The 16,259-nt window shown below is 30.4% G+C and overlaps 1 protein-coding gene across 1 annotated transcript; it reads left to right on the top strand.

The window, feature by feature from the left end:
• Positions 1-1,143: 1,143 nt before the first annotated feature.
• On the top strand, positions 1,144-3,078 carry LOC123210852 (transcription factor MYB108-like). Its single transcript, XM_044629343.1, has 3 exons — positions 1,144-1,459; positions 1,892-2,021; positions 2,111-3,078. Exons 1-3 carry the CDS (start codon positions 1,267-1,269, stop codon positions 2,760-2,762), a joined length of 975 nt encoding a protein of 324 aa, XP_044485278.1. The 5' UTR covers positions 1,144-1,266; the 3' UTR covers positions 2,763-3,078.
• Positions 3,079-16,259: the final 13,181 nt, after the last annotated feature.

Genomic DNA, 16,259 nt, shown 5'->3' with positions numbered 1-16,259 from the left:
GGGCATGTAATTATCCCTTAGATTGGTAGGAATAATATCCATATATTTTAATTAAAAATTCGTATTTATTAGATTATCGACTGTGAAAATGATGGAATTAAAGTTTTAAAATATCAAACTCAAGATATATATTGAGAAGTTTTTTTTTCAATTATTAAAGGTTACAATTTTCACTAGTTTTTTGAGTCACAAAATAAAGGAAAAACACTTAAGCTAACCAAAAAACACAGGATTTTGACAGAAAATTAAAATAAAAGGCCTAGATCTATGAAGAGAGGCGAGAAAAAAGAGACAGAGCTTAGCATTCTGGAACAATTGGAGAAATAGGATTTTTATTGAAAGAATAATGTTTACAATAGGGTTTGCTTATATAGTTGACAATTTACGCCATAATGCCCTTATTTAACTATTGCCTTAACTTAGACCAAAACAATTACAGAATTACAAAACAGTGCGAAGACATTTCAGTCTCACATATGGCTTCCATATATTTTAACACAAAAGCATTTGTATCATTTTGTGAATAGGAAGATTATATATCATTGAGGGGTTAGCTAGCTTGTTAGAAAGAGTTGTGAGAGTTTTCCTCAGGAATTTTTTGGTTCGAGTCCCTAGTCTTGGAGTATCAGCGCGTGAAAGCTGACTGAAGAATACCTCTAGCTGTAATTAAAACAAAAAATTAAATTACATCTTAAGAAATAACTCGATTAATACTAAAAAATAAAAAGCGAAAAAGAAAATTTTACATTGAAATTTTATCTTTTGACGTCGTAAAACAAAGAAGTTTACATTGAAAAAAAAAAACAATGAACATCTCACCTTATAATTTTGAATTAAATAAGAAAATTGTTGGATGAAATTAATTTTTAATGTGAAAACAGAAGAGAAATTGTTTCAAGGAGGTGGAAACCAGATCGATGGTAGGATTTGATGATAAACGTTCGCACAGACATGGAGAAGAACTAGAAAGTCAAAGAGTCAATCTTGAAAGCCCCAGTGGCTAAGTAACTCTAATTAAGTGTTAGATTAAAATAATTAATTATTATGGAAACCATGAATAACTATTGCGGCTTGGCTCTCCTTCTTACACATGCTTTTTTTTCCTTTCTATATATTCAAACCAATCTATTTATATAAGCCCACCTTCTTTATCTTCCCTGTATAAATCCAAACTCTCTTTAATTCTCTCTCTCTCACCTTCTTCTCTGTGTTATCTCAAACCCCTTTTTGTCTCAATCAATCAGTCTCTCCATTTAAGGAAAAATAATGGAAGTTAAACGCACTAGATCTTCTTCAGCTAATTACAGCAACACCTCATCATCTTCAACCCTTCAAACTTGTACTGATGAAGACATGGACTTGAGGCGAGGTCCATGGACGGTGGAAGAAGACTTCAAGCTTATCAATTACATTGCTAATCATGGTGAAGGTCGATGGAACTCTCTTGCTCGCTGTGCAGGTAATCAGTTTATTTATTATGTCATCTGCCAATTTTTCAGTACATACATGATTACAAAGAGCCAAAAGAATAAGTTGACAAGTTGAACCCAACTTTTTCTCGATGTGTTTCTATCTTTTATATCTGTGTGGTCGGATCATAATGGACTTCTTATCCTTTCTCTGAAACAGAAAGATCCTTCATACCCATCAATAAATTCGATCAGAAGGGAAAGTTTGCTCAGAATTGTTCTTTAAATTGTAACACCGGTAGTAAAAAAAAGCATATTTGTTGTGTGCTATAGTTTGTGTTGGATAACTCATGATCCAAAAAAGTAAAAGAAAGATAATCAGTTTGTGAGCAGTGCTCATGATGATAGAAGTATACAGTGAAAAAAAATGTCATCTTTCTTAGAATTCTCAATAACTTTACCAAATAAATTCAATGAAACAGGTCTCAAACGAACAGGAAAAAGTTGCAGATTAAGGTGGCTCAACTATCTTCGTCCCGATGTTCGCCGTGGAAACATCACACTTGAAGAACAGCTTCTGATTCTTGAGCTTCACTCTCGCTGGGGCAACAGGTGCAAATTTGTTTGAGTTATCGTTTATGAGCTTTCTAGCCTTAATTTTAAATCCTAATCATTATTTTCTTCGTCTTCAACCATCACAGATGGTCCAAAATTGCCCAACACTTGCCAGGGAGAACTGATAATGAAATCAAAAACTACTGGAGAACACGTGTCCAGAAGCACGCTAAGCTGCTTAAATGCGACGTGAACAGCAAGCAATTCAAAGACACCATGCGCTATCTATGGATGCCAAGGTTAATGGAAAGAATTCAAGCCGCAAATAATGCTACAACCACCACATCTGCCACCACCACCACGTCCAATTCAACCGGCCTCGCCACAGCCACGGTGGCGGCCACTGCCACCACAGGACACATGATGATGCCGCATATGGGACTCAATTATATTAATAATGAGTTGGGCGGTGCACATGTTACAGCCAGTTACACTCCTGATAATTCAAGCACAGCAGCTTCATCGGAGTCGTTTGGAACCCCGGTTTCGGATTTCACTGATTATTACAATATTCCGGTTAGTAACAATCCGAACCAGGAATATTTCCAAGGCGGTAATAACCAAGTTTATTCAGAGTGTTTAATCAGTCCGTCGGGTTATTTTAATCCTGGAATAGAATTCCAGGAGATGGAGCCAGACAACATTCAATTGTTGGACGGTGGGGTCGATGCATCAGACAATTTGTGGAATGTTGAGGATATATTGTTCTTACAGCAACAATTCAACAGCAACATGTGAAAAATAAAGGGGTGGAAATGAAATTTTCTAAAAGTGTAGAGAGGTACAACATGGAAAAAATTGGGAAGAAATAGAGTGATTTAATTTTAAGTAGGACAGTTATTAAAAATTTGAGATAGCTAAGCTACACAGATACAAGTCTAATTGTGGATTATTATTATTATTGTTATTGTTATCATTATTTACTGTATTTTTCATATATTTTTATATTGAGGGGTGCATTTGTAACTTGAGGTTTTTATTAATCTCATTCTTTGATATCAACGAAATTGACTCTCTGTAATTAGTCATTTTATATTAGTGCCTTGCATTATAGAAGCATGTCTTTAGATGAAATAAAATAATAATAAGATGTGAATAATTGGTTCCACCATATAATAAATATACTTTAGGTTATAATTAAAATAAGTGTATTCTAAGTCAGGCTACTTTTTTGAAAGCTTTGGCCATGGGGCATGAACTTATAGATTAAAAGTAACAAAGTTTCTAGATAATAAATAGTGAATATATTTAAAATTAATTTTTTGAGACGTGGAGCTCTAGTATTCATCTATTTTAACTTATATTATATCTTTATAAAGTTTAAGCTAAGATCTTATCATCTTTAAATTTTAGATCATTCTTGCCACCTAAGCACAATCTTAAACCTCTACATTCCTTTGTATGCTTCTAATCTTACGGACAATTTATAGCCCCGTTAATGGGACAAACTTTTATCAATTCCTATTTTATTTATGGGCGACTGATTTTCCCACATGAACTTCGATGAAACTAGTTTACACTTTTTAAATTTAAAATGTTCAATTATCTATCTATATATCATCTATTTATTTTAAGGAAAACTGTTTAATTTTACCGTAAATTATTAATTTATCATTTTTAGTTAATACAAATATCAATTATCACTATATCATTGTTTTTTTATTTATATTATGAAAAATATAATATCTTTTTCTTTCCTTTTACTTCTCTATTAAGTGTCACCCCCTCATCCTATAATATTCCAACTATAGTATTGATAACGCCAGCACTTATAGTCGTGAGTTGGGTTTGAGTTGCCTCCTTCTTTCTTTCTGATGAATTCTTCCATTTCTTTCACCCTCTCATTGTAATTCCTCTTCTCTTTTCCTTGTTGTCTCTGTCTCCATGCACCGAAAGTGCATCACTGTTTAAAATTAAAAGAGGAAACAAGCAAATATTTGAAATCTCAACTACATGAATAGTAGACCTAACAACCAAATCCAACTATATTAGTGAAATTACGAAACAACTTTCAATACTTAATACTGATATTAATTACAGTTATGTCCTATTTTTTTTTTACTAATATTATGAAAATACCTTATCTTTTTCTTTTCTTTCCCCTCTCAATCAACTGTCACCTTCTTTCTTAACAACTCGATCAAATTTTATTTATGTTAAAATAAAATTAATTTAATCAAAAATTTAAAAAAAATTAACGGCCTTGAGTCAATCGTCCTCTTCTCCTTGTTATCTCTCCATATAATGCCTAGGCTTTATGGGTTTAAAAATGATTATCGGTTCAGTAATGTTACCATGATTGATATGTGTTTGGCTTTTCCTCATTGGTTGTTGGTTGAGGATGATGAATTGCTCGATAATTTGAAAGGGTTTTCAGATTTTATTTGGTGAATTGTGCTGGATAAAATTATGTGGATTCTTGGTATTAATTTTGTAGGAAGATTAACTTGTTTTATGGCATGGGTTGTGAGAGGGGAAGTTAGGTGAATTGGTGGGTGAGAATAAAAGAATTTTTTATTATCATTCAGAAGAGATTTTGGCTCAAATGATGTACATTTGTAGAACTTGGGTTAGGAAGGTTAATGTCAATAAAATTATATATATATATACACATAAATGATGTATTATCATGTGATTGAATGATTTTAAATTAAGAATAACATAATACTTAATAATATGATAATGCATAATTTGTATACTTAATTTTATATATATATAACTCTGTTATGTTCTTAAATGCCTAGAGATCCCAAGTTTTGGTTTGTAGATACGAGGGTTTGTTTTTTTTTTTTAGAGATTATTGAGATCTTTTGGATTGAGTGCAAATGGAATAAAATTAATATTTGAAACTCACCCATTTATTCTGGAAAGAAATAAAATGGTTAATCTGCCTCATGTGATGAGGGGAAAATGTGCAAAATCGATTCTTTGACAAGATAAAAAATGAAAATCATCATTGGGTGATAGATATGGTTTTCATTAGTCTGTAGTGAAGAAGATGGTTTCGGCACCAGAGGAGAAGATAAAAAGAAGAATTAAAAAAAAGGAAAAAAAGATCATTCTATTTTTCCAGGTAATATATTTCATTAGTGGAAGTGGGTGATGGCTACTAGGTAGTAAAATAGATTTTTCAAACGTACATGTTTGAAATTATTCTTTCGCAAAAGTTTGGGTCCGGAAATATCTATTCCGCCTTTGTATATTAAAATTGTGATGGTTTTTAGTTAGTGGAAGGTTGAAAGTCTAATGGGAGGAAGGCTCTCACGTGCGAAGAGGGCAAAAAGGAAAATAAGCACGTGAGAAATAGTAGTAAGAAAGAGGGGTACGGCGGCGGGGAATCTTTGTAGGCCGCGTGCCTACTATAGAAGCCACCGAGGTGGTCCCAAACACTAAGGTGTTGAGGAAACGACACGTGGTATTTAATAAAAATAAAATATTATTTTTATATGGTTTTGGTTAGGCTTCCTAGACTCGAGCACCTTAGCCGCAACTCTTGAATCAGCCGTGTGCAAGAAGTCCACGTAAGACTTACAACACATCTTACAAATAAAAATTTATTTAATACACTAATACATTTAATATTTTATTTTAAATTGAAGGATAAATTTGACTGACAATTTTTTGGCTTCATTGAAATTAACATTTCTCTGTGTGGGGGATTATAGTTTCAATTTGGCGAATATAAATAAAAGTAAAGCTGAGTAAATGATGGTTTTCCATTAAGATATTTTACCTTTTGCAATAAATAATTATAAATTATAATTCAAAGCTTAATTTTATTTAGAAAAGGGTGTTGATATGATATATTATCTTATTATTCTTAATTATTTAATTTTATGAGATTATCTATTTATCTTCAATTTGTTATTTGGTTGATTTTTTAATTATTAATATTTTAAATAAAAAAATTTATATATTTATTTAGAATCAAATTAAATAAATAAAACTTAAAGTTTAATGACAAATCATTAAATTTAGTCAGTCAAAAAATTTTGGTTGGTATGCTGCCAAAAGATATTAAACCAAGATCTACATCCTTGAATCACACGCTTTTACCACCTAAAATCACCATTTGAGGCTGAAGTCACCAATATCACACCAGAAAAGGTATGTTGTGATGATAGTATATTTTTTATTGTTTTTCAAAAATTTTCAATAATATATTTGTTCTTTTAGCATTAACTGTTTTAGCAAATTGAATTAAAAAAATAGAAACACGTGGTTTTTCAAACCTTCCTAGGCGAGAAATGATAATTTACTTTATAATTAATAAGTTTTTTCTGGGTTATTATATATTAAAAAACCCTTAATTAATTTTACGTGTATGACATCCTTGAAATGTTCATCAAATAATAATTTATCACATCTGTTTAATTTTTGAAATGAAAAATTATAATTGATGGTTGATAGATAAGAAACAAAATTTTCAATATATGATTGACGTGTTTTAATATGGCAAAAATATAAATAATAAAATAGCCCAAATTTTAGATTGAGAGGTCAAATTTTTTATTTGAAAAATGTACACACAAAGTTTTGTAGACAGACGATAGGAATGTCCAATTGGAGTCCACAATTACTGGTTGATCAAAGACTTTATGTTCGAGTGAGCCATGTTGAGCCTCGGGTGGAAGCCCATGCACTCCAAGAGTACACAGTCAACAAGTGGGACCTATCCAACGTGGCTTCTGATAAAACCGTCCGATGAGAGATGTTATGGGTCCTTGTAAATTCATCAAGCCATTAACTGTCGTCTTTCTCATTTTCGCGTGATAATAATGAGAAAGCAACAGTTGAGTTTCCAACATTGTGTGTATGTATGTATGTATGTATTTGATTCAGAAGGTGATAGATGTGCGTGTGCTTTTAATCTGTTTAAGATGTTAAAAAAGCATGTGTTTTTACTTCCATGGCTGAAAGCGATTTTGTCTTTATTTGCTACTGGCCATATACATGTGCACGTCAAAATCAATGTCTCTTCCATCTCAATACCATTTTGGTCTTTTTAGCGTTTTTAATATTGTTCCTACACAAGTCAATGGGTTAGGCCGGCTTCAGGCTGACTCCGGTTCAACTCATTAGACTTTTGGGTCAGATCAAATCATAGACTTATATAGTAATAAACTTTTAGATTTGGTTGATTCATAGATTTTTGAAGGTTTAAGGTTTGACTCTATATATATAGGGTCAACTCAGATCAAACTTTAAACGGATTTGCTAATTTAAACAAATTTTTTTAAATTAATTAAAAAGTTTAAACACAAATTATTTTTTAATTATTGAAATCAAAAATAGTACCTCGAACATTTTATTCATGATCCTTCACTTGTGCTGGAGGTATACCGTGGTTATATGATGAAAATATTATAAGTTTATAATATAGTATAAATAAATTAATTTGCATACTGTATAAATTACAAATATAAATAAAATATATATATTATACTATTCATCTACTTATCTTCAATATCCAAATATTTGAAGTCTTCAAAAATATTTTCTACTACGTGATTTTATATTTTAAAAATCAGTTTTGACTCAATCCTTCATATATATTATCGTCTCAATCATGTTTGGGTGTAAATTGGGCTCTTATCATCCAGCAAGTGTCCACTTGTACTAAAAGCATATTCCAATGTTACAGTAGACATTAGAGGTGTAAGTAGATCTCAAGCCATGACAACAAGCGTAGAAAAAGTTTTTGCCTGTTTTTTCACTATACCAAAACATCTAATTTTTTAACATTATATGTAACACCCGGATTCAGGTATGTCAGTAAACTCTACTTCCAAAATTATCCCTAGAATTGATTTTATAACTTGTTGTTTAAAGAAATTGTAAAAGAATTATAGAAAACTACTAAATGAGTAATAATTTTCAAAGGAGGTAAAATGGTCATTTTAGAAGGATTTAAGAGACAAAGTAGGAATGAAAATTGAATGACATACTTGAAATTATATGGTGGTGCTAAGGGTTTTTGGTAATTGGATAAGGATAAAATAGTCATTTTTGGAAAAGTTAAGGGCAAATTGGTCCAAAAGGCTTATAAAACCCATTAACTATTAATTTTCTTCTTCCTTAGCCAAGAGACTCCATAATTTAGCTAAAATTTTTCCTTCAAGCAAAATTCATCAAAAAACTTAGCTAAGCCACCTAATTTCCAGAGTCTCCAATTATAAAAAGTGTAGATCTATCAATTCTGGTAAGTTCTAAGGTAAAAAATTTTAATTTTTTAAGAGATGTCAAGTTTAGGGTTTTGATGGATGATTATATTTGTGGTTGATTAAGGTTGCTAGGAAGAAGAAAATAAGGAGGATAAGCTTAAATCACCTAATTAGCAAATAAAATATAAGAATTTCATATTTTACATACTTAAAGTAATTTGAGTTAGATTATTTAAATAACCTTTACTTGTATTAGTGTGTAAAGTATTAGAATTAAAGTGATTTATGTTTAAAATGATAAAGAAACTTATTAGGATTCATGATGTAATTTTTAGGCCATAAGGGTATTTTAGACATTTCATATTCCTAGGGTTAACTTAGTGAATTTTGTGTGTTGAATAAATGAGAAATAATGAATTGATGAAAGAATTGGCATTAAGGGTAAGCATGTAATTTTATTCATAAGGTTAATTTTTGCTTAATTATGTGTATGATATGTGTAAAAAACCATTATAATAAATATGTATATTCAAATGGAATGCATGAGATATATATAAATGAATGAGAAAATAATATGATGTTTGATAAGGAGTGAAAAGAATAAAGGAAAACAATGAATGAACATATTTTATATTATGGTTATACATGTATACATAAGGAATAATAACATATGCATGATTTCAGAAAAAATAAAGAAAGAGGAAAAACATTTTCTAAGTTATGCATGTTTTCAGAAAATAGAAAACAAGTATTTTTGGTTTTATAATGACTCATATGATACAGGAAAGCAAAAAGCATGATTCAAATCCTTACACGTGAGTTGTACTGTGTGGACAGCAAAGAAAGATATCGGTTGTACTGTGTGGACAACAAAGAAGAATATTAGTTGTACTGTGTGGACAGCAAAGAACAAAAAAAAAGTGAAATATGCGTGTAAGAGAGAATTATACCTTGTATGGTGACTGCAAGTACTATCATATGTAGTTTAGACTGGTTAATGAAAATATTGGAAAAAAAAAAAGAGAAAGAATTAGCAAATATTTTATGAAAGTCATTTGCATTAGAATCATACATGCAAGCCTATGTGATTGATAAAAAGTTGAGAAAGATGTACGGTCAAAAAATAGCAAAGTCATGACACTCATATATGCATAAATCATAACAAGTGAATCATATTTGTATAGTAAGAAAATGAATAAATTGGTGAAAGAAGAGAATTATGATATGCGTTTAACGCGTGTTCCGTGTCAATTATTTTATATATGAATAGCCCAGACATGCTGAGTATGGAAGAGATTAGTACTGGTATGAAATACTTTGAGTATTGAATATGATCTTCTTACTGAGTTATGGTCGCTTACTTCGTTTAATTTAATATTTTATACGTAAAGAGATGCAACAAAGGTTCCCGGGGAGCACTAGTGAGACATGAGGCTGATGGAAAAAGGCACCATAATTTTGTTGATTTATATGTTTTAATGTATATGTGAATATATGCATATATATATATATATATATATACTTGATGTAGATATTGGTGGATATGTATATATTTTGTTTCTTATATGTATATATGTGATTGTGTATAGCTATATCTATATATGTATATATATATGACTAGTTATGAAAATTGGTTGTAAAATTTCTGTGGCTGATCATTTTTATGATGGTTATTATTATGTACTTATTTTATTAATTGTGATTAAGTTGATGAAAATCCAGTTGGTTGGTAGGACTGGTTTATGTGAATTGCTAATTGGGAATGTTACAGAGCATAATTAAAAAGAAAAAAAATTCCTCGGGCCCTCTAAAATAGGGGAACTCTTGCCGTTTTTCTGTAACACACCTATTGGTTAGAAGAGGTTACATTATATCTTTAAACAATTTTTGGATATAATTATAAAATTGATCATAATTTGTATTTTGACTAACAGACTGCTTACTTTTGCGTAAAAGAGACCATATGAGCAACTTTTTTTTTTATTTGAACTACCAAAACTTATCTCTAGTATATAGCTTTGTCCAGTCTTTTCATATTTTTATTCATAAATACTATATATATCAAATAAAAAATCTTGAACATATTCAATAGAATTAAAATTACTATTAATTGACAAGTTTTCATTAATAATATCAAATAAATTGTGTAGTTCATTAGTTTTTGTCATAATATATAAATAGTAGCTGCAGAATAGAATAAAATAAAGGAATTTTACTCCAATAATTTTTAAATTTTTGTTCCATTTGCTTAGATATATTTTGGAAAGTATGATGAGACTCATGAGACTTATATTCTTCAAAAATATCATTTATTTCTTTCATATTATATATTATTGAACAAGTTGTTGGATAATTTATATCTGAACAATGGTTTGTGGGTGTTTTCAATGCCTCTAGCATATTCATTAGAGTCATAGCTATCTCCTAATTTTGATATGTAAAAAAAAAAAAGATTCATCGAATCTTTTGGTAGGGTATTGAAGTATCATGTTATAAAAACTTTATACTATTCGCACACTTTTAACATGAGGTATATTGAATTCTACCTAGTTTTAGTATCTACTTTTAATTTTTTTTCTCAACCCCATTAATTTACATAATTAATGATACGCTTGAATCCTTAATGAGGATGATGAAATGTATGCAATGAGATGTCTAATTATTTGTATACGTTTTTTAGCTAAACTCAAGCTTTTTTGAGGTAGTAAATTAATAAAATGACATACACCTAATATGAAATAATTTTTCATTAAATGGAGGAGATAAATGATTATACATAATTCAATAATTTTATCATTATTTTTGACATTATTAAAAGAAATCGAAAAAATAAAATTATTAATTTTATATTCCTAAAAAAATATTTGTTAATGCACAATAAATTATAAGATCATCATATGGATATTCTAAATTTTTAAATACAACAATTCTTTTACATAACTGCTAATTAGAATTAATATAATGAGCAATTGTACAAAAATATACTATATTTTGATTTGTAGCACTTTATAAATAAGAAGTTATTGAAATAACACCATTAAAATTACTTAATTATCTAATAATTTTTAATTTTATTAATTCATAATTTCTCAGGATGTCTAACTAGGGGTGGATTCAAGCCGAACCGAGCTCGAACACAAGCAAACTCGATTTCAGCTTGATTACTATTCATTAGAGCTCGTCGAGCTTAACGAAAATGCAGCTCGTATTCGAGCTCGCTGGCTCGCGAGCCTTTAACGAGCTGAAATCGAGTCGAGATATCGAGCTATGCTCGCGAATGCTTAACAAGTCGAGCCATCGAGCCGAGCTTATATGACAAAGGCAACCAACTTTGGATTAGTTTGCTACAAACACGCAATGACCTTATCAACATCTTCACTGATCTCACACAGGGCCACAACAGACAGCAAACACCCACAAAGCCTATCATCCGGTTTAACTCCACATCCTATAGAGACATCAAACACTCTCACCAAATCATCAATCCTCATGCATCTCTTCAAACAAATCCATTGCCTTGTCAACTTTCCTTCCACTCCCATATATGTTCAGCATTGCCGTGTAACTATAACTATCCGGCATGATTGCATCATAGGAGCCTACATGAAGAGGTACTGCAAAAAAATTAAAAACCCCTAATTCAGAAATCCTAATTCCAAAGTTAGGGTTCAATCAATTTAAGGCAAAAATTAAAAAATTGAAAGTGAAAAAATGGAAAAACACAAACCTGAAATATATTTGTGTCGTCCACGTCGCTGCCGTCGTCAAACTTCTCGCCATCAGAAAAACACAAACCCTAACTCCCGATCGCTGGAATCTTCTATTGGCACGTCAGAAGACTTGAACAGAAACGCTTGAGAAACCCCTATCAACGGAACTGGAGAGCAGCTGCAGGCCAGAACTTCAGATTGCGGAGGGCTATACTCTAGTCTGGAACTGGAGCTTGGAGTTTGGAGGAGGAGAGTTTTACGTGACTGGATCTGGAAAACATAAATAAGGTTACAAGGGAATGAACTTATTTAACCAAAAGCGACACTGTTTTTGGTTAAATAAGAATTGGCTCACGAGCCAAGCCGAGCTACCCGGCTCGTGAGCTGATTCGAGCTGCTCGGCTCGTGAGCCAGAACGAGCTCTGGCTCGTGAGCCATAACGAGCTCTGGCTCGCGAGCCAAACGAGCTGCTCGACTTTCAGCTCGTATTCGGGCTCGAGCTTGGTTTCTCCAAAACTTGAAGCTCGAGCTCGGGATCGTGCTCGTTAATACCTGGCTCGTTTTGGGCTCGATCGAGCCGAGCTTGATTTCGAGCTCGAGCCAGCTCGGCTCGAATCCACCTCTACGTCTAACCTAAGAGTTGACCTAGACATTCTTCTAAATGTAAGTTAAACACTATTTTACATCATCCATTCTAAAATTTCATCTTTTGCATAACTAAAAGATTGATCAGAAGTAACTACATATCTGACCATATATTCTTGTATCTTCATTTGATTGTATGTGAAAGTTGACATTTCTTCAATATTTGTTTACCCTTTAATAATTTCAAAAATAATAGTTATACATTTAAAAAATTAAATAAAATATTATAATATTTTTTAAGGGTTAAATAGTCATCATATTCAAAGCATTTATTTTTAAAATTAATAAATAGTAAAATTATTATTTTACACTTATTACCCTTATTTATTTGAGTTTGGGTGAAAAAATCATTTATATAAACTATGGGTGGAGACCAAACCTTCGGTGGGAAAATGTGAATTACTTCACATGCTTAATGTAGCTAGAAATCGATGGCATGGGAGGTTATTAGACCCGACATAAAAAACAGGCGTAATGCAAAAATAACCAGATATAGATGTCCAGGGGTGTACTCAAGAATTTTAGCCAAAAGAGATAATATATTAAACTAATCGAATTTATAATAAAATTAACTTATTAAAATAATAAATATAATTATTAAGATGTTAAATAATTTAATAAAAATTAAATTTACAATTATATATTATATTCTAAAAATATTATGTAATTGTTTAACAAAAAATAGTGTCTAATATATTTTTATATATATATAAAATAATTATGCAACATTATTTTTTCACTTGTATATATATTTTTTATTTAATTATTTTTTAAAGAGATATCTGATTCACATCTAATTTTTTATTTAATAATTTCTAGTAATCTAAATTATTGAATAAATTGTAAAAATATATTTAATAAGTGCGAATTAAAATAAAAAAGAATTTATTTTAGGGCAGCAGTGGTTATTGTACAAAATGAAAAGTAGGATTTGATATATTATACCCACTTGATGAATTAGGGAAATTTTGCTAGAAATAGAAGTAAAATGGGAGAGATTGGCGAAATGGTTATGCATAAACTGAAATCCTAATTAGGGATTTGCTGTCAGATGCGCTTTATCTTTTCTCTTTACTACTATTTAAAGCAAATTAATTGACGTATAATATGCAGCACATCATTTTAATAAATATCGTTATCACTTCACTTGCGTGGAGTATTCTTTCAATTGAAAGCTAAGCGAAGGTTGCCTTATTGTGCATATCTCTAACTAACTAGGGTTTTGCATTCAAAGCTTTAATTTGGGAGTGTTGGATTCATGGTCGAAAATGAATAGAAGATCTTATGGACCCGTAACAAATAAAGTAAGTGCTCATGTTAGCCTTCCACTATAAGCAACTACACATTTTTGTATTCAGTAGTATTACATCACGCTTTGATTGATGATCTGATCAGATCATTATACGTGACGAATTAATTTGCTTGTCAGATATATGATGTTCCTTTTTCCTAATCTTGATAACCTTTCGAGTAAAAATTAGTAATCAGATTGCATCAACACCAGCTTGGGACTCTTTGTTTAGTTGTAAAATCGCATCGGCTAACCTCTGCTAGTTCATGGTTAGGCATTGAAAGAGATTGAACACCAAAGTTAATATGTTTAACAGTTTCAAATGAACAAATTAATATAAATGCTGTGGAGGTGATTAGGCAGAATTCATATGATTTAGAAAAATAAAATGATAAAATTTCTGAATACCCATGCATGCTTTTTAATGGAAATGGGGCTTATAAAGGCAGCCCCAAACCGCAGGTAGTTGAAAGGGTTACGAAGTATATATCCTGGTTAACTGAGAAGACTGAAGGAAGGTATTGAGTATTCTATTGAATAATAATTAATAATATAATGCGAGGTGACGAACAACATTGCATCATCAAGAAATGTTTTAACCACTTAACAAAATTATAATTGACGAATCTATCTAGCTAGCTACCAAGCTTAGACCTTGAGTAAGAGTCATATTTTAAATTTTAATTAGCCAACTCAATTTCATCTGTTAGTGCAGATATGGAAAACCTGCTTATGCCATCAATGATCCCCTATTCTTCATCAATAAGTATGATGAAATGGGTGGTTGTAAAGAATTTTGTTGGGCCTTGTCATGTTATGGACTTACTAGCCTTATTCTTACCGCGTATACATATACCTATGAAACCCTGTTACCTCAATGAAAGCCTCTTCCTATAATTATGATTGTTTTCTTTTCAATAGTAAGCCCATTTAGAAAAGCTTATTAGTTCTTTCATACTTTTGTTCATAAATACTATACATTTTAAGTAAAAAATCTTGAACATATTCAACATAATTAACATTACCATTAATTGGCAAATTTTTGTTAACAACATTAAATAAATTTTGTAGTTCAATAGTTTTTGTCGTATGAACTAAGATAGTAGTTGTAGAATAAAGTAAATAAATTTCATTCCAATATTTTTAAAATTTTTGTTTCATTTGCCCAGATATATTCTAAAAAGTATGATGCGACCCATGTTATTTAAAAAGATCATTTATTTCTACCATACTATATATTATTAAATAATTAGTTGGATAATACACACTAGAACAATGGTCTGTCATTATCTTCAATGTCTTTAACATGTTCATTAGACTCCAAATCTTGATCTGTCAAAAAAAAAAAAGGAATTGTCGAATCATTTGGTTGGGTATTGAAGTACCATGTTATAGGAACTTTATACTCTTCGCATGCTTTCAATATAAGGTATGTTGAATTTCACCTAGTTTTAATATCTACTTTTAATTTCTTTTATCTTAACCCCATTGATTTACATAATTAATTATATGTTTGTACTTATGATAGAGATGATGAAATATATGCAATGACATGTCTAATTATTTATATATGTTTTTTAGCTAGGTTCAAGCCTTCTTGAACTATTAAATTAATAACATGACAAATACACTTAATATGAAATAATTTTCCATTAAATGGAGGAGGAAATGATTATACATGTATTCAATAACTTTATTATTATTTTTGATATTATTAAAAACAATTGAAAAAATATAATTATTAATTTTATATTTCTAAAAAATATTTACTAATGCATGATAAGTTGTAAAACCATCATGTGGATATTTTAAATTTTGAAATGTAATAATTTTTTTGCATAACTACCAATCAGAATTAATGTAGTGGGCAGCTATATATAGGTACTTTATATCTTAGTTTGTAGATGTCTATAAATAAGAAGTTATTGAAATAACACCATTAAAATTATTTTATTCTCTAATAAATTTTATTTCATTAATTCGTGATTTCTCAGTATGTCTAACCTAAGAGTTCACCTAGAAAATCTTTTAAATGTCAGTTAAATATTATTTTGCATCATTGGTTATAAAATTTCATCTTCTGCATAACTAAAGGGTTGATTAGAAGCAACTACATATCTGGTCATGTTGTTCTGCATCTTCATTTGATCGTATGTAAAAGTTGACATTTCTACCATGTGTCAGAATTAGTTGGACTTCTTGTTAAAATGGCACCAAGACCAACAGTTTGGATTTGGTGAATGCAATTTGTTTTTTCCCTTTGAGCTTGTGTGAAATTTTTTTTTATAATAATCAGTAATGTGTCGGTGAAGATGCCTCATACCACTCGTACTTGCACATGCCAGACAAAAACCACAATGTTTATATACTGCTAAATGAATTAATTTTCCTAATATCATTTCTTGTATTTGATTGAAGTGCTCTC

Source organism: Mangifera indica, chromosome 3 (assembly GCF_011075055.1).
Source record: "Mangifera indica cultivar Alphonso chromosome 3, CATAS_Mindica_2.1, whole genome shotgun sequence".
Classification (NCBI taxonomy): domain Eukaryota; kingdom Viridiplantae; phylum Streptophyta; class Magnoliopsida; order Sapindales; family Anacardiaceae; genus Mangifera; species Mangifera indica.
Note: the sequence above shows the minus strand (reverse complement) of the source record. Positions and strands in the feature narration are given on the sequence as shown.

Coding starts and splice junctions, on each gene's coding strand:
- LOC123210852 (XM_044629343.1), top strand. CDS start 1,267: ATGGAAGTTAAACGCACTAGATCTTCTTCAGCTAATTACAGCAACACC. Junction 1,460..1,891: donor CTCTCTTGCTCGCTGTGCAG/GTAATCAGTTTA, acceptor TCAATGAAACAG/GTCTCAAACGAACAGGAAAA. Junction 2,022..2,110: donor CACTCTCGCTGGGGCAACAG/GTGCAAATTTGT, acceptor CAACCATCACAG/ATGGTCCAAAATTGCCCAAC.